The sequence below is a fragment of the Passer montanus genome, unplaced genomic scaffold (assembly GCF_014805655.1).
Source record: "Passer montanus isolate IOZ18808 unplaced genomic scaffold, ASM1480565v1 scaffold114, whole genome shotgun sequence".
Classification (NCBI taxonomy): domain Eukaryota; kingdom Metazoa; phylum Chordata; class Aves; order Passeriformes; family Passeridae; genus Passer; species Passer montanus.
The window spans coordinates 268,529-290,659 of record NW_024358058.1 but is presented as its reverse complement, the minus strand read 5'-3'; the positions used below and the strand labels follow the sequence as shown (position 1 = coordinate 290,659).

The 22,131-nt window shown below is 43.1% G+C and overlaps 1 protein-coding gene across 6 annotated transcripts in view; it reads left to right on the top strand.

Moving 5' to 3' along the window:
• Positions 1 to 5,323: 5,323 nt before the first annotated feature.
• CERS4 (ceramide synthase 4) overlaps positions 5,324 to 22,131 on the top strand; it is a 45,169-nt gene continuing 28,361 nt past the window's right edge. Inside the window, exons 1-2 of one of the 6 annotated variants that reach the window (XM_039696715.1) lie at positions 5,324 to 5,434; positions 5,581 to 5,726. Coding sequence is in view for 1 of the 6 variants with exons in the window: in XM_039696713.1 (XP_039552647.1) it covers positions 8,519 to 8,541 (23 nt within the window). In the remaining 5 variants the exon portion in view is untranslated. The other 5 variants (XM_039696714.1, XM_039696713.1, XM_039696716.1 and 2 more) reach the window with 5 other exon arrangements.

Below are 22,131 nucleotides of genomic sequence, written 5' to 3'. Positions count from 1 at the left end.
AATGCTTCTCACCACATGAAGGGATGGAGGGTCTCCTTGGCCCTTCTATGTGGGGATTTTTCCATCTGCTTAGAGAATGTTTTGTCTGCCTCTTCTTCCTGGTTGGTTTGTCTATGATGGCCAATATTCCTCTCCCAATCCTTAAATATAAACCTGTGCATTTAATCTTTATCATTGGCATTGTTAAGCTCAAGGCAGTCAAAACACCCGTTCACACACAGGGTTACCCCAACTTGGTTACTTCTTTGCCTGTCCCTTTGGAATCTGCAGCCACCCCTTGCAGCACTCCAGTCATGTCAGTTATCCCATATATCACAGAGAGTGTCTCTGTGATGGCAATGGTGTGGTAGTTTTCTGTAGGATACGGGGTAATAATTATTAGAGTAGTTAAAGCTTACGTGCACCAGAAGGCCCAGTGGAAATGTACAGCTACAGGCCGGATGGGGCAATCGGTTAAAGGGCCAGAGGAGCTGGGAGTGGAGTCAGGCATTGGACGTGAGATTGTGATTGGCTGAAGGAACACGTGGACAGTGTATGAGCAGGAATCTGATTGGCTGAAGGAACACATGGACAGTGTATGAGCAGGAATCTGATTGGCTGAAGGAACACATGGACAGTGTACGAGCAGGAAGCTGATTGGATGGTAGGATGCATGGACAGCAGCATGGCAGCTGAGCTAGCCAATGAGTGCCTTCTTTCTGTTAAATTCTGTTAAATCTCAGTTTGGTTTCAGTCATGTCGGGTTAAAATTAAAGGTATATGTGAAAAATGCATATTATATGATTGGCTTTTTGCAAATATTAAAATTAATATTATATGTATTATGTTAGAAAGCTGTGCTGTATTAATCCTTTAAAGTAGTGTGTTAAATATAGTTTTAGGATACAACATAATATTAAACTAGAAACTATACAATGTAAGATACTTTTCTAACTGGCTCAAGGAATGGATAAGATAATCAAGAAAATCTTTGCACAGAGATAACAGCAACAAGACACTAAAATCCCAAAGAGAAGAATTATTGCCTCCTTATTGGGAAGAACCAGGCTTCTTCTACCTCATTTCAGACTCCATGGGAAAAAAAAAATATTTACAAGAAAAAGGGGAGAGGTTAACAATAAACAGAAAAATCCCTAGTTTGAAAGGAATGTTTGCATCATGTATGAGATATATGAATATGCAACAGACTATTGTTTTTAAGGGTTAATCCTTTGTTAGCGGAAATGCTTTTTTAAGGAAAGCATCCAAATGTTCGTAATTCTTTGCTTTTTTATTGCCCTTTATTGTCCTAAATCTGATTGTCCAAATCCTTATTGCTGTAATCTGTATTACTATTTTTATAAGTATTTTGTTACTATTAAACTTTTAAAATTTTAAAACAAGTGATTGGTATTTTTCACAGTATAAAACGAGGATGATTTCTACAATAAAGCGATCTCCTTTGGATGCATAAGGGGGTCCCTGTTGCTTTGTTCCCCACTGCTACAGTTTTCCAGCTGCACAATGGCTCCCAGAGTTAATTTTATTCCCAATGGCTGGTACATTATTGTGGTTTTTTGATTCATGAAGAGAATAATGTTGATCACACACTGATTTTGTTGTTTCTCAGCTCACCCCAAGTCAAGGACTTTTCAGTGTCTCATGTTCTGCCAATGAGGAGCTGCACAAGAAGCTGGGGTGAGCACGGCTGGGAATGCTGACCCAAACTGGCCAGAGGGATATTCCACAACACAGAACATTCTGCCCAGTGTGTAAACAGGGGGGAACTGCCCAGCAGGGGCTGGTTGCTGCTCAAGAATGGGCTGGGCATTGGTCAGTGGATGGTGAGCAACTGTAATGGGCTTAATTTGTTTCTCTTGCCTTTTATCCATCTCCTTTTCACAGCAATTATTAGTATTGGGTTTATTATTACTGGTGGGGCTCTTTCTTGGGTTTTTTAATTGTTAAACTGTTCTTCTCTCAGCCCATGAGTGTCACATTCATATTTTCTGAAAATCCCTTCACCCAGGATTTTTGTCCTGGGAAGCTGAGAAGCCTCATAGAAAAAGGAAAACAATTTTATCTAATTTGCTTCTCCTGTGTTTTGCTGCTTTGGAATGTGTTTAGAGATTGTTTATCCACCAGGTGATTGTTTCATTGGTTTCATGTGAATTGTTTTGACTTATTGGCCAATCAAGGTCAAGCTGTGTCAGGGCTCTGGAAAGAGTCACGAGTTTTCTTTATTATCTTTTTAGCATTCTCTAAGTATCCTTTCTGTATTCTTTAGTATAATTTAGCTTAGTATTCTTTAATATAAGATAGTATCTTAAAATAATAAATTAGCCTTCTGAGAACATGGAGTCGGATTCATTATTCCTTCCTGCCATGAGGGCACCCCGCAAATACAATACATGAGCTTTAACTTTTCCTTCTGATTCTTCCCAGCAGGGGCAGGATGGAGGTGGGTGAGGAGCAGCTGTGTGGTATTTATTACTAGCTGGGATTTAGCCATGACACACACTCAGTGTCACAACACAGATCCTTCCGTATGTCCAAACATGGGTCTGATAGATCCAACATGCCTGTGAGAGTAAGGCTAGAAACTGTGCTGATTTTGCACAGCCTAGTTTTTAGTATTGGAGAAGGGCCACAAAAGTAGCTTTTAATATTGGAAAAGTAGCTTCTCTGAGAAGCTGTCAGAAGCTCCACCATGTCTGACAGAGCCAATCTCTGATGGCTCTGAAGATGGACATGCTGCTGGCCCAGTTAGAGAGGCTGGTAACACTCTGTGGTGACATATTTGAGAAGGAAATCAAAATGGCATGTGGGAAGTTTTTTCCGAGGGGTGGCGATCCCAGTGTTGGGTGTGGCCACACAGCCACCACATTTTGGCACAACCCGCAGCGAGCCTTGCCTGCCTGGCCACTCCTAGCCAGCTGTGCCATGGGCAGAAGGGCAGGGGCGGTGCTGGCTTCCCCTTCCCAGTGCCCTGCATGGGGACAGGCATTGCATGGTGCCAGTGCTGCAGCAGCCACCACTGCCTGTGCAATGGCAGCAGAGCCGCATGGCTGGCAGCAGAAGCATGGCAAGTGATTCCCAGTGTGGAACCTAGGCAAGATCAACTCCTCAGCACTGTGGGATCCTGCAGGAATCTTTGAATTTGTGGGATTTGTTGGCAGTGGTACTTATGAGCAGCAGATTTTTTCCCCCTAGTCAGAGAAAGAGGAAGTGAAGATGTGGAAAAAGAACATGGTGGCACCAAGGTCAAGTGGAAAGAAAGAAGGGGAGGAAGTGCTCCAAGTGTTGGAATTGAGATTCTCTGCAAGCTCTAGTGAGTACTGTGGTGATAAAAACTGTCCCCTTGTAATACATACATGAAGTCCATGGGGGATGAAGAGATCTACTCACAGTCCATGAGAAAAAGTGCTCATACTGGAGCTGGTGGATGCTAAAAAAAGCTGTGGTCTAGTGGGAGACCTCAACAAAGAGAGAGGGCCCATGCTTCCAAACTAGAGCAGCCTACCTTTAAAAGACTACATCCCATGGACTAGTGACCCATGACATGCAGTTTTGGGAAGACTCTTTTTCCTGTGGGAGGGACTCACATTACAGCAAGTTGGGCAGGACTTCTACTTGTGAAATTAGAATCACACTGAACCACATTCACTGAGAACTGTCTCCCACGGAAAGACCCCATGGCATAGCAGAAGAAAAAGGCTCCTCTTCCTAAGCAAACTGTAGAAAGATCTCAAGTGACAAACTGAAAGGCTTCTTTTACTCCTCATTATCCTCTTCTGACTCTGTTAATATTAAATTTACTTTATACCTTTAAGTTTGAGCCTGTTTTGCCCTTAGAGTGTTTTCTTCCAATCCTTAGCTCATGAGCCCTTCATTATGATTTTCTTGGGTGCCTCATGTCTTAACCAGTGTCAAACCACAAAAGACATAAATTCTCTTTTCTTGAGTGCCCCCAGTCTATAACAGCAAGGATTGCAAATGACACAGGATTTATGAGCTGAAACCTATGCTTTGAATTACATTTAAAAACAAGTTGGTAACCATGTTAAGACCATCCTCTCCTCTCTGCAAAGGGCTGTGCACTGCAAATGAATGTTGGCCTAGCAAATCCTGAAAAAATTTACTATAGCTGTAATAACTGCATTCCTGTTCTGTCCCCCCATAGAATGGGAATACAATCCCATAAATTGGGGCCCACAATTTAAAAAGGATGTGATGGTCCTCGAATAAGTCCAGAGGAGGGGAACCAAGCTGGCTGGGCTGGATGGCCTGCCCTTGAGGAGCAATTGAGGGCTCTGGTCTTGTCTCCTTTGGAGGCTGAGGAATGACACTGTTGCTCTCTGCAGCTTCCTGAGGAGGGGATATGGAGAGGGAAGTGCTGAGCTCTTCTCCCTGGGATCCAGGAACAGCGCTCCTGGAAATGGTTCAAAGCCATTCCAGGGAAGATTCAGATTGAACATGAGGGAGCATTTCCTTATGAAAAGGGTCAACAAACCCTGGAATGGGCTTCCTTGAGAGGCAATCAATGCCCCCAGCTTGTCAGTGTTGAAGAAGCACTGGGACAATGGCCTTAGGAGCAAGCTTTAGCTTTTGGTCAACCCTAAAGGGCTCAGGCAGGTGGATAGATGTTTGTTGTAGGTCTCCTCCAACTGGAATATTCTAGTCTGTTCAGTTCCTAGGGCTGGCTGCAGGGCTGCAGGGTCCCACCAGTGCCATTGCAAGGCTTGGTGAAGCCCTGGCACTCTCTGGAGCAAGAGCCTCGGGGTGGGTATGAAAGGTGTACACAAAATGCCATGGTAGCACATGGCCACCAACTCATGAAGAGCTGAGACGTGATGAGGACTCAGCAGGTAGTGTTCTGCTTGTGGTGTTACCTCAAGTAACACCACTTGCACACTTTCATCTCAGTATCCTGTATGAGTGTCAGAGAACCTGTGAATGAAATTCAAAAGCAAATGAATGGAAATGAAGTCAGTTTTGTTTCTAATAAAATCAGCTATTCGGTATATCATCCTGAGTTTTGCTGTGCTGGCTGTGCAAGGGAAGGGGAGGATGTTCTGACATTCCAGCAGGCTTGCCTGGGACACTTCATCCTCTTGAACAAAAATATCAGCAAGGAACCCTTAAGTGTCCAGTGACGTGAGTCCCGAGGTCCTGACATTCACCCTGAGAATGGTGCTACAGGATGAAATCACAGCGGGTATGGGCAGAGCCAAGCAGTACAGAAAGGGCACTGGATTGCTTGCTGAAGTTGCAGTGTCTAATATTAGCCACAGGTCGGATACTTTAGAAAGCCTTTCAAGAAGGACAGAGATTGTGGGACAGCTTTCCTGCCTGTAATCCCCTGGAGCAGCACACTCAATAGCAGGTCTTTGAGGCTTGTAACCCAAATCCTGCCAGGCTGCACAGAGAGTACAAATGGCTCTTGAATACTTAGGTCTGTACCTAAAATAGGAACAAAGCTGCTCCCATGTGCCTCCCCACAGAGCCGGGGGAGGGGCTCACATGATATCTGAGAGTGCCCATGGTGTCTGCATGTCTCCTCTTTCTACTTCACTTACAAAGCTGTACCTTTCTCTCAAGGTACTGAACTTTGGCACCAGGCAATAAGCCACTTTCTCTGCACACCCAAGGTTGTAAGGATATCCAAGGACAACCAATTCAGGCTGATTCACGGCAGGAAAAATGTGGAAGTAAGGCAGTGCAGCAGCCACCGGCAGCAGGAGCGGGTAAGTGAACTGCAATAAGCAGCAATAGGTGTGGGATGGGGGATGTGCTGTCTCTGCACAGAGAATCTGAGGTTCCTCTGTGACCCTAAACATTTGGGTTCAGAAACCAAATGACACGGTAAGAGCAGAAACCAGTGTCAGAATATTGGGGTGGGGGTGCCAGTGGGAAAGAGAGTGTCAATGGGCATCACCTGTCACTGCAGGATTAGGGCAGAGTCCAGGTAGCAAACAGCTGCTGAGAGACAGATAAGGGGGACCCGATTTAGCCCAAACAAAAAATTCTGCAACAGGCTTGAACAAATGAATAAACTAAATGGCACAGAATTCAGGATTATCTAAGGGGGAAAAAGGAAAGTACATACACCAAAATATCCATACAATGGTGTTAACAGGAAGCTGCATATTATCTTCCTAGACAATAGTATGATCAGCAGTAAAGGAATGTCTTGAGATGGTGTTGACCCTCAAAGAGGAGCTGTTATTCTGGAAAATTCATAGAAGACGTTGCTTTTACAAGAATAGCCATTGGTAAATGGAAAGAGACCTAGAAGATTTTCAAATTTTCCTAACCAAGAATGTTCTTTAAATCCCACCAGCCACTCTGCATTTTAGGGTAACTAAGATGGCAGAGACCTGTTCAAAGGACTCTCTCTAGGAGAGTATTTCATTTATAAAGGTCCTGTGAGTAAAACTAAGCTCTTGCTGCTGTAGTGTGCAGGCTTTGATGGCATTCACAGATCCAGGCTCTGCACCACTGGCTCATACATTCCATTCCACTACTGCTGTACAGTTTTTTTAATTGCTAGACTCCTTCTGCTTTAGTAATGTAAAACCCAATGCCCCACTGGCCACAGCCAGTGCCAAAATGATGCCACATCTGGTGCTGTGAGCAAGCTGTGTCCTGGTCTTGAGTTATAATGGCTTTGGGACCCTCATTAGGATGGAGAGGTGCATGAATAAGACAGTAGGATGAAGTGTCACTCTTGCGAGTCACAACTCAAGAGTGACTTAAATGCAAGAATCCACACAAGGTGAGATTTGCCGATGGGCAGATGGACCTGTAAGGCTGAAATGGCCAGCAGCTCTGCCCAGATCATGTGCCACAGCAGGCACAAGCATTCACTCACCATTGCAGACCTGGGCACATCGAGCTCTGGGGGTACCAGTGCTCAATTGCATTTGGAATTTCACAGAATTATAGAATGGCTTGGGTAAATCCACCTCATTCCCACCCCTGCCATGGGCAGGGACAGGTTCCACTATCCCAGGTTGCTCCAAGTCCCATGCAGCCTGGCCCTGAAGACTTCCAGGGATGGGACAGCCACAGCTTTCCTGGGCAAAGTGTGCCAGGCCTCACCATCCTCACAGGGAATAAATTTTCCCAGTATCCCATCTAACCCTGCCCTCTGGCAATGGAAGCCATTCCCTGTGTCCTGTCCCTCCAGGCCCTTGCCCAAACTCCCTCCCAAGTTCCCTTGGAGCCTCATAAGGGACTAAAAGGGGCTCTGAGGTCTCCCTAGAGCCTTCTCCAGCCTGAACTGATTTTGCTTACATCAGGTCCTGCTGACTGGGAGGAGCTTAATTTTCCCACTCGAGGGTGCTGTTCCCATTGGCAAAGGTCACCCTCCTGCTTTTCCAGTGCCCAGCATCACATCCCAGAGCTCACAGACAAAATGGCCATCCGGCTTACTCAGAGCTTCATTTGGACTCACTGAACAGGGTTTCAGAGGGTAACATTCTCATGGACTCTAACTGGAGGACTTGTTTGCCTCTGAACATATTATCATCCTGTTCACAGTGGGCATCTGCTGGATAAATGACTACATTTTTATAAACCTGTGTATATTCATAAATATATTGTCATATAAATACTAACCCAGCAAGGGTTCAGCAGTCCATATTCTGAAATTATAAGTGATTTTTAAGTATCTCATATCCTAATTGTTTAATGAAGAGTTGAACAAACCTGATAGATAAGAGACTGTGTGCCCATCTTTGTCCTTCAGACCCCTTTGGATGTCTCAAGGTACAAATCCCAAAAAAACTGTATCTTTCATGGCTTGAAGGCAGCACTCTGCAGAGGGATTGAGTAGCAGTATTCAGCACTTGTAATTCTAGCCTCACCATGATTTATGATTATGGACTGCTGAGGCATGCAGGGTTAGTACTTCTGAGCAAGGCTCTGCTCTGAGCTGCTTTGTTGTGCGGAGGTTTGTGCTGGGTAGTGGTGCTGCTGTGGCTCTGTGTGCTGGGGACCCTCTGGTGAGGACACAGATGGGTCCTTCTGAGTGGGAGGACTTGGGTCACACCTCTGTGACTAAAAGAGTCAAAGTAAACGCAAGGGAAATAAAAGGCAAACAACACCTGAGCACCTTTGCTCCAGGGGTCTTAGATGGTTTTGTTCCACCTATTGCACACACAGAAACAAACATACTTTTGCTCGTGGAAAGCTCAATCCCAACCCTTTGGAAGTTAGTGGGAGTTTTCGTTCATGTCAGTGGGCTTTGGAACAGCCCCAGAAAAACTGGCTTTATAAATACAGGCATTGCAGATCAAGCACTGCTTTAAGTTGGTTTCAGTAGTGCCACACAAGGAGATACTGGATGACCACCTGTTTGTAGGTGTAGATGTTCTGAGATGGCCAGAGTTTCCTGACAGGATTGTAACCCCAGGGCCCCAGTACTTTGTGCAGCTAAGTTCTCTGATACGCTGTGGCAGCCTGGCTACAGTAACAGAGACTGTTTACAAGCCGTGCCTTTGCCAGCAGCTGGACCGTGCACCGCCTCGTGGGAATGGAGCAGGTGGACTCAAATGGGTAAGCAAGAAAACGAGCAGCAAGTCACTGTGCTTGTTTTAAAATTGTTCACGTTTCTGTCTGCAAAGGTATTTATAACCATGCTCATCATAACCGTGCTGACTACAGCTTTAGAAAAGTCTGGCAGGAAAGAGCTGATGGACAGTATTTCAGTGAGACAAGGGAACAGCCTTAAGTGCTCCAAGAATGCATTAGAACACAGGAACAGCAAACAGGATCTGTGCTCCCAAGGCTTGAGAGCAAGAATGACGGAGTGGAATTTTTTTTGGCCTACGTAACACAGGACAGAATAGATCATCTTAAGGGTGTTTTTTTTCCGGCCTTAAAATCTACACAGCTGTACTGCACTGATTCCAAGCCGTGGTCCACAGAAGGAGCACGTTCTCCCTGTTTCGACTGAAATACTATGTATTACTTTAACCACTGTTCTCCGTGTGAAGAGCAGCTGCAGTTTCTCTGAAGGAGCCCCGAGTCCCCCTCGCCGAGGTCTCCCCGCGAGGCGGCCCTGAGCCGGGGCCCGGCGGGCAGGGCAGGGCGGGGCCGGGAGCGGAGCGGGGCCGGGAGCGGAGGGGGGCAGTGCCGGGAGCGCCGGCGCCGCCCGGCGCGGGAGGTCGGCGGTCGGAGGTCGGAGGTGAGCGGGCGGCGGGCGAGGGCCGGGGGCGAGCGGGGCCGCGGGCTCTGCGGGAGTGTCGCTTTTACCCCGTGGCATGAAAAACGATGGAATTGAGGGAAGAGTTTCTTGCTGGCAATGAAAACTGTTCCCAAAGAAAATAACGGCAAAGCTGGGCAGGAGGCTGAGGTATTTCGTTTGTGCTTTGAATTGGTTTTAGAAAGATTTGTGAATGATCAAAATTCAAGTAGGGATAATGACAAAAACCCAACCAAGCAAACCAACCAACCCTAATTTTAGAGTGGAGTTGCTAAAAACATCAAATCAGATATTTGACAGCAAATTCCACTTCTGGAATCCTTTAAAGCCAGACCAGCTGGTTGGTTTTAGGCAGTAATGGCAATGGGATAAGCGTAAAGTCAGGTGTCAGGGCATGAGGTGAGTGTTTCTGAAGCAGACCAGTGTTAATTTGCAGTCTGAGAGCTGAATTTTAGCTCACCAGACTGGAAAATGCATCTTTATCTATATCAGTTTATCATCATTTAAAGGTAATTCCTTCTTTTGAAAGTGTACTATGGAGTTTTGTGAGGTAAGCTTTGTCAAAGTCAGATGGAAGGTGTGTGAGAGAGGATGCACATGGTGATGTTTGTCCTCAGAAGGAACCCACCTCTCTTTCAGCCACAGTAAGAACTGGGGTGAGACTCAGCTGGTGATTAATGAATTTACAAGCTCAAGTTTATCAAGATAGCCATGAGGCTTGAAAATGCAGAGGAATTTTTTCTGTATTTCTGTTTAAAAGAAAAAAAAAAGGACAAAACTTTTTTTTTTTTTTTTTTTTACCTGGGGGTCGTACACTGAAAGAGAAGACTTTGTGAGATGCCTGTGTTCAGAGCAGCAAAGAAGCTGCTAAAATGGGAAAGTGCAACCAAAAGAGCTTTTTACTGAGAATCAAAGTTGCTGAGGCTTATTAGCTGTTAAAATCTGTTGAAATTTGCATATAATATTAATTTTCTTAATCTAATTCCCATCTAATGTCAGAGTTATGTTAAGGAGATAAAGTAGAGTAGAGACATCACAGCTTGACAACAGCTTCCAGACAGGAAGGAGAGTAAACACCTGCAATGAAAAATTATTATTGTCCTTTTCTTTTGTTATAGTCTACCAAAATCCACAAAAATGGGTTTATTTTTGCTGTCTGTCACATCAGTAACTACAAGAGATTTGGCTCTTCTGTTCACATGTGGCAAAGATTAGATTCATGTTGCCAACCTTTCATGTTGGGCTTAAGGATTTCAGCTCTAATCAAAATAAAAAACTCATCTGTGTGGGTGTCCTTTTCTCATGTTGTTGGACAGTGTCTGGGAAGCCCCTGCCTTGCCAAATGAGAGATGAGTGGTGCTTGAGGATGTCCCAACTATCTGCTCTTGCTTCCCAAGTCTGTTTGGGGACACCAGCCTGTCTGAACTCCAAAGGCCCACCATTGTGTACTCGTGCAGGCATCCTCACAGGCTTCAAAGTTTAGTTTCCTGGTGTATGCTTTTTTGTCAAAATAGAGTTAATGAAGGCTTCTTTTTAAAGCTTCTCCTTATGATGGAGCTTTTTTCCTTCACTTCCTGATGTCATCAGATTGATGGAGTGCATTTTCATTGGGTTTTTAAACACTACTTACAGTTTCTGACGTCCTTTTGAATGCAGAACTTAAATTATGTCAGACCTGAAGGAGAGCATGAAAGTCAATATCTCTGGAAAGTCAATATCTTGACAACAGACAATCTTATATAAACCTGGCAGTGTCCAATAAACACAAAAATAACTAAATCAGGCATTTCTGCGACTCGTATTTTTTCTGACAGACAGCTAATGAGAATCCTTGATGAATGAGAATCCTTCATGAGCCCAGGAAGGCTCAAGAAGCAAAAAGGTGTCAGGAAAGTCCAACTGCTTTCTGTTCTTTGAGATATATAACAAGAAATTTTTATTTTCCATTTTAGCTCTAGCTTTTATAATACTCTAGACTCTTCCCTGCAGAGCTTTTGGGGGGGAGATTGCTTTCAGGCTCAAAGTGTTATCCAAATTTTTCTTTTCTGACATGTTTATGGCAGAGAACAATACTTTACAGGCCATGGAAGGAAGTGAAAGCCTTTCTAGATCACTTATTTTAGCATTATTCTAGGAAGTGGCTTATGTGGGCTTAATACACAAAAGTCAAACTGCAAAGCTGCTAATTTCTGCTTGTGAAAAGTGTGGTAAAGGAGTGTTTAGTCAATGCAGCTACGGGTGACAAGGCTCCAGCCATCTGGGTGCACGCCTGAGCTTGTCTCCTTTGCTTCCAAGGCAGTTCCAAGGTGGAAGTCCATGGGACTTCTCTTTTTTGAGAGCACGGTGCACAGAACTAGTACACGAGTTGGGTTTGTGACCAGTGCTTGGAGCAGATTGAGGGGCCTGACAGCTGAGCTGTAGCAGCTGGGTTGCCACCTGCCAAGGTCACCATGATTTGTCCAGACTTTGGAAGCAGTTGTTGTAAATGAAAGATCCCTCAGGGAATCTTCAGATCCTAATTCATAGCAAATTTCTCTGCAAGAGGGTGAAATGCAGCTAGAATGTTATTGTACACTACATTTTCAGGTCTAAGATGAGTAGGGGATAGCTCTATCAGCCTGTAAGTCACTCCTGAGAGAAATAGGAGAAAAATACAGGCATGGTATTTGGTGTGATATGATGCAGAGGGTCCCAACAGCTGTGTATGTACACCCAGAAATGGCTTGGGGTTGCATCTATCACATATTTAGGCTTAACTATCTGGGTTTTTTTTTTTCTTTTTTTGTTGTTGTTTTGTTTTTGTGGGTTTTTTTTTTTTGTTTTTTGGGGTTTTTTTGTTTGTTTGGTGGTTTTTTTGTTTGGGTTTTTTGTTTGTTTGGGGTTTTTTTGTTGTTGTTGTTTATGTTGTTGCTGTTGGTTTGGTTTGGGTTTTTTTCTGTTTTTTTCAGTTCCTTTTGCAAAGGTCAGTAAGAACTTGATGATATGAATCCAGGTATTTCCAGGTATGTTGTAGCAGGTGGGCATTTGGAGCTCAGCAGAGGTGCAGTTTCATTAGCTTGAGCTGTGTTTCAGTAGAGAGCAGTGCACCTTTGCCAGGTCCAGGCCACTTGTCATTTCACCTTACACCTTGCATTGAGCCTGCACAAATGATTTTGAAGCCAGGAAGTGAATTGCACTGAGGAACTGGCATGGGCTAAAATCACCCCTGAGTACAAACAAAAAACGTTTGGTTTAAACCCAAATCTGTTTCTCGAGCTGGTTCTCTGTGAAGCCTCACAAATTCCTGAGTTGAGCATGGCAGGGTGGTGGCAGTGATGTGGGCGAGCTGGCCAGGAACGGGTGGAGGCCAGGGTCCAGTCTTTGATGGCTCTGTTGGTTTACACTGGCTCTCAGTTGTGAGGAGCCTCTCTCAGCAGGGGGATCTTCATGCTGGAAAGAGCAGCAGTTGCATTTTAAGGACTGTAGTGGATCTCTCCACCCACTGATATAATCTTAAAGGAAGCACATCTGTTTCTTTTCCCACTGTGGTCCTCCAGTCTTAGGCTTTGTTCAGGTAAAAACAAACTTAGAAGAAAGGAGATTATAGAACATGAAAGAACTGACATGCACAAGTCAGAACAAACAGTCCATCTTGATTTTCTGTACTGTGGGGTGTAAGTAACATGTACTTCTTCTTTGAAATGCTTTGAAATGAGTCATTATATCACAACATTTTCTGAGAAATCACATTTGTTTAATAAATTTAGACTCATTGGATGTATCCAGACATTACTATGACATAACAAGTTCACACTAAAATCCAGTGGGGGTGCAGTTGAACTGAGGGGCATGCAGTTTTGAACTGACTCCACTTTAACTGTGAATTTAGAGCCTGTTGATAAGAACAAAAGTGTAATGAGATTTCTGGAGTCAGAATTGTTTATTGTGTTCTGTGTTTTATGTCCTGCTTGTATTTCTAATGTCTGTTGCAGGTCTCTTCCCTGCAGGAGAAAAGTCACGCTTTCATGTAAAGGAAAAGCAGAAGTCAAAAGGCTTGCTTAAAAATAGATTGCTCTTTAGGAAGCCAAAATCTTGTAATTATTTCTTACTAGTAAAATTAATTATTTTTGTTCTAGTTAATATTAATTGAGTAATTGAACACTTCAGTGGAGTCTGTTGCAGGTGTAGAGTTTACACATTTCCAGTGCTGTTTCATTGCAGTGCCACACACTGCAGGTTCTGTTGTGGAAGCTGCAGCTCATGGAGTCCCTAGACCTGGAGTTACACCTGAGAGGAGCTGTAGGGGAGCCTCTGCCAGGAGCTGGTCACTACCCCCAGCCCAGCAGGGGAATGCCCAGTGCAGGTTCTGGTTCTGCATGAGTTCCAGGAGCTGCTACCAGCCCAGACTGGGCCTGCTGTGAAGCTGCCATGAAGGGCTGGGGATGCAAAGTGCTGTTCTCCACTGGATGCACCCTGGCCACCACAGGTGTTGGCAGAGCTCCTGTCCTTGGGCCTGCTTGTGGGGTGACTCTGCTCCTGGTCTCACACACTGACCTGGCTGTGGGGTGTTTTTCACCTTAACTAGGTGTCTGCAAGTCTGTTCTGTGCCCTTAGCCACCCTCCTCATTCAAATAAAGGTTTGCATTTTATTGTGGGTCTCTGCTGTATGCATGTATTTGCCTTTAGTATATCTGTATTGATGGTTTCATATTTAATTCTACTGGCGTTCTATAGCAGGTACTTCTTTAGTAAAAAGAAAAAAAAGTCATCGTTTCCCCAGTTTTGAAAGTCCACTTGAGGTTGTTTTGCTGGGGGTTGTTTTTATAGTGTTTTCATCTTTACTAATGAGTATACCTCATCAGGTTTGTCCAGAATTAGCAATGTCAAGAGCCCAGTGCATGTTCCCCACTCCTTTTCCAATATGCTTTAGTTTTAATTAATTCAGGAGTTTTATTTGGAAAATAGGAAATGCGTTCAAAGAGGACTGCAGTAATTCCATAAACTTTGGGACTGATTCACCTTTTACCGAAACTGGTTTTGATCAGAACTAGTGTCTTTGTTTTAAAAGTCAGTTCCAAAAATAAAGAAATTCTTCAAATACTTTTCTTTGTGAGGTTGCTGCACTGGTAGTCACAGGTTATGGCATATGCCTTCCAGCCCAACAAATGCCAAGGCTTTGACTCAAAACAGATAAGGAAAAATAAATTGTGAAAGAGGTAAACTACAGGCTGTGTTCACGTTATTTTGTTTGTAATGAGCAGTGTTATTTTTATCCCTGAGGTACTATATGAGCTTTTGGGACAACAGCTTCCCTGTTGTTCATCTGTCTGTCTTCATACATATTTGAAAGATCCTTCTGCGGGGCTTTAAAGATGAATTGTCAGTGTTTGTGTTTAATGTTTTCAAAATTTTTCTGTTTAGAGAGGATATTGAATTAAAAGCATGAAAGCAGAATTTCCCAAATAATCACTTCTGTGTGACTTTTCTTGCAAAGCTACTTGTGGTGAGCTGAAGCAAGAGGAAAGTGGCCCTCAGTTTGAGTATTTTAAAAACAAACCCTGAGCCCAGCCAGCGTGAGTCAGGGCTGTGCCGTGGGGTGCAGGGGGGTCCCTCTGGCTGGGCCGGGGTCCTCACCCTCCGCAGCCGTGATGGTGTCGGCTCGGGCAGGGCAGGACGGCTGCAGTGAGGTGAATTAGTGTCTGTTCTGCAGAGGAATTGGCCCAGGGAGGAATAAATGGGGTGTTAGAGTTCTCTCTCAGATGTTCAGCAAACACAGGGCTCCTCGGCAGAGCAGGAGGATGAGTCCAGCTTGAGGAGTGACCATGTTCGTCAGAAGAGCAGGAGGACCCACTGAGCAATCCCAATGAGCCCTGAAAAACGCCAATCACTTGTTTTAAAATTTTAAAGGTTTAATAGTAATAAAATAGTTATAAAAATAGTAATACAAATTAGAGTAGTAAGAATTTGGACAATTACAGTTAGGACAATAAAGGACAATAAAAAAGCAAAGAATTATAGATGTCTGGGTGTTCTGTTCCGCTACAGAACACACTTTGCTAACAAAGGATTAATTCTTAAAAGCAATAGCCTGTTGCATATTCATATATCTCATACATGATGCAAGCATTCTTTTCAAGCAAAGGGTGTTTTCTGGTTATTGTCAACGTCTTCCCTCATCTTGTAAATCAGTTGTTTTGGTATCCCTTGAAGTCTGGTTCTCCCCACTAAGGAGACAATAATTCTTTTCTTGAGTTCTTTGGTGTCTAGTTAGAAAAAGTATCTTACATCACATAGTTTCTGTATCTAAAACTATATTCACTACACCACTTAAAAAGATTAGTGTAGCACTACAAAAAAAGGATTAAGACAACATAACTTTCCAACACAACACATATAGTATTCATTTTAATATTTGTGAAAAGCCAGATATATAATATGCATTTTTCACAGCCCTGTCTGTGTGCAGCAGGATCACTCATTGAAAGGGTCCCACTGCACATGTAGTTAAGCCATTCCATAATGCCAGAATTGCTGGATAAATAGCACAGTATGGTTGCAGCCTTCAAATCTTGACAAGGAATGCATCCTGTAGTGATTTGTTTATGTAATGGGTAAAGCTCCATTGAGGGCAGGTTCTCTCCATCTTAGGCACCTTCCAGCAGAGAGCACAATGCCTGTGGAAACAACTGGAGTTTTACATTCTGCTTGTAGGCTGCTCCTATCACAGAACTTTTAAGTTATCTGTGCTAATGAAGAATAATTCATATTCACATTTGTTTTTCAATGAACATCATCATGTGATAGATTGCATTACTCATTAAGCAGTAATGCTTGTGAAAAGTGACTCCCAATGCTCTTAATCTTGGAGAAAGGGAAATCTTTCTATCAGTTGCTGTCTCAATGTTTTTGACATATTTTGCTTTTGCAGTAATGATGGGAATGTAGATGTTCTCAGATAAGGTTTTAAGTTTTGTGTTTTGAAATGAAAAATCATGAAAGCATGTACTAGTTTTACAGGTAGGAGTATAATTTAAAAGAATCTTAATTTTAGCATAATTAATTTTTTTTTTTCCCCTAAGCTTTGGAACAGGCTGGGGAGTTTGCAGGAACAAATACCTGGGAGACTGATGGAACTGTTGATACTGAAATTTAAAACCAACTCATAGAAAGTAATTAAAGCCTGTGTGTTTCCTGCATGAGGGAGGAAAGTGAGGGTTGTGTGAAAAGTCATTCGGTGTGTGTGTAGGTGTACTGCATTGTAGTACAGGATGCCTCCCTCATCTTCATGCAACAGATTAATCCCAGTTGATAGGTAAGCACTTTTCTAATCTATGTTGGCATTCGAGATGATCCAGTTCCACTTTACTGTTTGATCTTTGAAGGTCTATGGCAGAGGTTGCACAGATCGGTCCCTTAGGCCTCCTTATTTAACACAGCAGGTTCTCTTGTTGTGACCCAACATTGGCTGTTCAGGAGTTCAGCACTGAGGGGGATGCTCAGAGGTGCTGGTGTGATGCATTAGAAAACTTGACTGGGGAAATGGCCTGGCTGGGAGAGAAAGAAGGATAAAAGTGCTTGATTCACTGTAGGGCTTGACTATGAATTAGGAGCAATGGTGACACTTTGGGCTGCAGGGAAGTAGGAAATGTAGGTGAAGCTATGGATGAAATGCTTCTGAGGGCTGCACAGGCTGTGGAACCTGGAGTGTGGCTGAAGGCAAAAAGGACAGAAGAAGAGGAGCTGTCCTGGAACGACCAGAAGGGCTTGCCAAGGGTGATTCTTAGAGGACAGGTGAAGGGAGGGCCATCAGACCACAACAGTACGATTATTTAGGAATTTTTATGCTTCAAAAGGGCTGGAGAGTCAGATAATGCATTGGAGAAGCATTGCACTGTTCCCTGAGCTTGTAGGAAAGAGGTGTAATTGAGAGCTGTGTTGGTATTTTAATGTGACTTGAGTAGGGCTTGGAAGCTTGCACCTACTACCTGCTTTTTGTTATTCTGTATTTTTAAGTTAGAATTAAACTTTTTAAGGCCTGGTATGTGTTTGTTGATTAACGGGGTTAGTGATAATCAGTTGAGTGATTGCTGTTGATAGTAGAAAAAGTGTCAGGAGTATGTATTGTCATGAATTATCTGGAGAAGTATTTTTTATTCCTCCAGCATCTTAACAACCCTGCACATAAAGTGGGTTGTAAGGCCAGAACTTGCCTTTGGAAGAGTTTCTCCCAAAGTTATTGTTGCCCAGGCTAAAGTCTTGAGCCTTATTCAGTGTGTATTCTCACAGTGTGATTCCTTTTTGTGCCTTTCTCTTCCAAAACCTGTCAAAAGGCTTCTATTGGTGTATGAACTGCTTGTTGGTACAGTCTTTGTGGATAAATAGCATTTCTATTTAGAGGCTTTTTGGCAGTTTTTACTGTCTTTTAATTCAGATTGAAGGACATGATCTCATTAAGATTGCCTGACTCTTTCTTTGATACTGATAAATTTAAAGAACAGGTGAGCAGTTCTAGAAGTAACCTCCCTCCTGATTCTTTGAGTGATCTTCCAACCTGACTTCTTAGCTCACTGTAGCCTGAGGCAAACAACTTGATTTTCTTCCTCAATTCTATCAAGTGATGTCAGACGGAGACGGCTGTTTCTACAGTGAGACTGGAGGAAATAGCAGATGTCAGGAGAAAGAATGAAGCAAAAAATGCAAAACAATTGAAAAGTAGCTCATTTGGGGTTTATAGGTACCTCCTTCTAATATTTTACATTTGCATTCTTGAGAAACACACATAGGTCTGAGACTGTGTGTTTTGTGGAGATGTAGCTGGTGCTTTGAGTGCCTCAGTTGCTTTACTCCAGTGGTGTCTGATGTTCTTACTAAACTTTAATATGGTCTGTAGCTTTCTGCACAGTGATGTGGCCAGACAATCAGCATGCAGTCTCCTGTGGTTTTTCGCTGATTTTTTGGTTTTGTTTTTGCTTGTTTGTACAGTTCTGTAACTGTACAGTTTGTACAGTTAATGTTCAGTAGCAGAACATTGTTCCCAAGTGTCAGGACAACAAAGTTTATGTTACCTCACTCTGCCCTTGGAAGGCATGTTACTTCATGTTAGCATGTAACAGGAATGTTACTTTATTTAATAATTCAGCCATGAGCTAGGTACCAGCCAAACAGCAAAGGTCTTCAGCTTTTGTCTCTGTTGCTTTTACCCTGATAATTCAATACAGCACTTTGTTTTTCAGACTAGTTTGATGAGTGCTTCAGTTCAGCCCATGTTTTTTGCAGCATTAGTAGGGAAGTATCTCCAGGGTCTTGGAGGAAAAATATGGCAGAAACAGCTGTGGTATTCCAAAATTTGAATCTGCCTTCTTGGGTTTTTCTTACGTTTCAGGAGAGGAGATTTGTTCTTCTTCAGGGATCTACTTGTCAGGAGTTCATGGGAGACTCTCCTGGCAGGTAAAGGTGCTGATCTTCCAGGACAGCCAGATCCAAGCACGTGTAGTCCTTCCAACGTGCGAGAAGACAAACAAACATGGTGGGAGGCAAACGAGCATGAGCATGGAACTGTTGTTTGAGCTCAAACACAAGCAGGAAGCATCAGGAAGATGGGAGTGGTATGAATAGCCAAGAGCAATATAGAAATGTTGCCTGGGGAAAGAAGGATGCAGGTAGGAAATCTAAAGTTCAGCTGGAGTGAGGGATGTGAAGAGCACCCAAAGCAGCTTCTGAAAGTGCATTGGTGGCAAGAGAGAGGCTAAGAAAAATTTGGGCACAATGCTCTGAGCACCTATTGACCAAAGACACGGTGAAGCCAGAGGTATTTGTGGGCTTTTCTGGCCTTGTTTTTAGCTGAATAAACTAATGCTTGTTTTTCACTGGCAAAACCAGGAAGTTGTACTCATTCCCCTCAGTGAGGGATGAGTGAATGAGAAGAGCTGTCTGATTTGCATTCTGACGTGGTGAGTGACATCAGCTGCAAACCGTGCTGTGGGTCAGACCTGCAGCCTGCTCGCAGCCAGGCACTCGCAGGCAGAGCAGCCCAGCAGGGAAGGAGCTGGCAAGTGGAGCATAAGGTATGGGAGGTTAGTATGTCATTTATGCTGGGTGAGGAAGATGTTCTCTGCAGATCTTAGTGAGCAGCTTTGTCTATTGTGGAACATTTATTTGCAGTTTCAAATATTTGATTGGGCATTTTAAGGTTTTTCTGGAACAGAGCTCTCCCAAAAGATGGTGTACATGAAAATTTTGGCCTTTGAACAGGGCAGCATATGACTTGGAAAATGAATTTATTCTTGTGTAAACAGCAGACATGAAATAATTTGGTAGATTTAAGTGAGGAGAACATCCAGAAGCTAGGAAGTTGAGGGTAACTGGACATTGGTGGAGAAGCAAGGCTGCACAAATAATTTCAAATTTTCAATTATCTTCCAAAAAAGAGGATATGGAGAATGGAGTCTGGGTGAGGAGGGTGAGCCTGAAGAACATAGTGTTGGTGATTGCAAAGGTAAGGAGGTTGTGGTTTCATTTCTCTTGCTACTGGTCAGAGTTGAAACATCTTATTTCATTCAAAAACAAATGGAGGTTCTGCCAGAAGCTGTAGTATTAGGAAAAAAGGTGTCTAGAGTCACAAGAGAAAGAGATAAGAAGGCTGGGTAACTAGAGAAATATAGCAGAATTATCTGCAGGTAAAAAGAGATTAATGCCAAAACCTGTACATGTGATTGGAGATTCTGCATCGGGTATGGCCAGAGCAAACAGGCTTGTAAAAATCTGCAAAAGTTCAAAGAAATGGAGGTGTAGAGGGTGATGGGTTCTGTAGGAATGTTACTTTGACAGGGTGAGGAAGCATGCTAGGAGAGCTAAGGTCAATAAGTAGTTCATGGACTGGAACTATATGGAAAGGTTTGAATATTTTTTCGTTACCATGGGAGGACCTTCTTCAGCATTTTTCTTAATTGATAAATTTCAGCTGAGTCCCTTGGATGTTGTCCATCCATGGTTAAATTTACATTATAAGAAAAGCCTTAAAATGGTGAAGAACCAAGAGAAACATAGTTAAAAAGGGGATCTTGGGCAGGGGAAATGTTGTTTTGAGTAAGACGATATCTGAAAGCAGGTATGACTCCAGGATGGCTAACAGAAATGAGGAAATGGAAATGAACATATCAAAACTGAAGTGAAATTTGAAAAGCTTAATGTATTCCCTTCAGGCAAGTGACTCTAACTAGCTAATCTCCGTCTCAGTATGCTGAAAATAATGCTACATGTAATTAAGAATTTTGGAGCAAAGATTTTTTTATCCATAAATTTTACCAAATTTTTAGTGATTTTTTTAATCTATAAATTTTACCAAGTCTTGATATATATTAGAAGAAATGTAAAAAAGATTTTACCAAAAAAAAAAAGCAAAAATTATCCTAGAACTATAATACTATAATACTATAATACCAGTATTGTGATCATTAGTGTGAAAGTTTAAAAAAAGAAAAATCCTTGGAGATGGAGATTAAGATATTAAATATAATACAGGTGTTCAAAAGATAGCCTGTGCTGTTAATCAGAGCTTTATTTGTTAAAAGTATTTATTTCTGCCTAAAAGAGACACAGTAATTTTCATGTCTACACTAGTAACTTCTCTTGGGTAGTTCTAACAAGTAGTTTTAGTTGAAGACATCAGGATTATGGGAAATATCAAACAAGAAACTTCCTAGAAAAGCTATCAGGAGAGAATTTACTTATGGAGTTCTTGGCTAATTGATTTCTTAGTAAAATGAGTTAAAGATTCAAATGCATAGTAGGCAATGGAAACTCAAATTTAGGCAATATGGACCAGAGCAGGGCAGGAACACAATGGCTCTTCCTGTCTGAAATAACAGGAACCTTTAGAACTATATGGAGGACTTTGTTTCTCAACCCCAGTTTCTCGGGAAGATAGAGCAACCCTCTCCATTTTGGTCTCCAGCATATCAAGACTGAGGAGGCTTTTTTGGTTTTCTTTAGCCTTAACCCCATGGAAAAACAAAGCAAGTTGACTCAAGAAGCAGCATAACCACATCCCTGCGGTGGTGTGCTTCCCCATTAACTAGAGATTTCCCCTGTGGCAGTGCTGTGCTGCAGGGGATAGTTGCATCCTGAGAAAACTGGCCCTACCAGGAAGGCTGCTGCAGGAATCCCTGCACTGCTCTGGCAGCCAGGACATTAACATGATCCTGCACTTAAACTAATAAGACTTGGCTGACCTAAATGGCTTGGCCCAGAGCCACTGCAGGGATGTTTGTACCTTTGGCATGGTTCACCCACAAACCTGTATAATCCACCTGCAGACAATGGACCATGTCTGCTGTAATTGAGCACTCAAAGGCCTCTGTAACCAGTTCTTTCCAAGATGTGTAACCTGTTTCTGTCTGTTTCGTCTCCACCCTTATCTGCTCTATTCACACATGTAAATTTACATGAATATTGTGTACCTATATATTAATATTTTGCTTGGGAATGGAGTCTGTAAGTGAAGCAAGAGAGTAACTCTTTGAAGATGTAAGCAGCAGTTAACATTGCCTGGGTAAACCTGCTTAGCCATTTTACCTGTGAGACAAGCAGTAACCTCTTCAGCAGGATGCCCTGCTTCTTCTCAAACAGTTCTGCTTCGAAAGCAAAACCAAGCATAGACCTGGCCCTGCAGGGTGAAGTGCAGTGGTGTTGTGTGGCTCCGGGTGGGGACCCTGCTGTGCTGCTGTGCTGCAGGCACTGCGGATGCAGCAGTTCCTGCTCTCCTTGGAGCAGCTCAGCAAGCCCAACAGCAGAGACCTTTGTAATGCTGAGGATTCAGATGAAACCACTGTGTTCACAAGAACAAAAAAAACAAGCAGCACCAGGAAAGGCAAGATTCAACAAAGTAAATACAGTGGATGGGACCATGGCTGCAGAGTCGAGTTGCTTCAAGACCTTCTGGCTGTGTCACTCAGAGGAGCTCA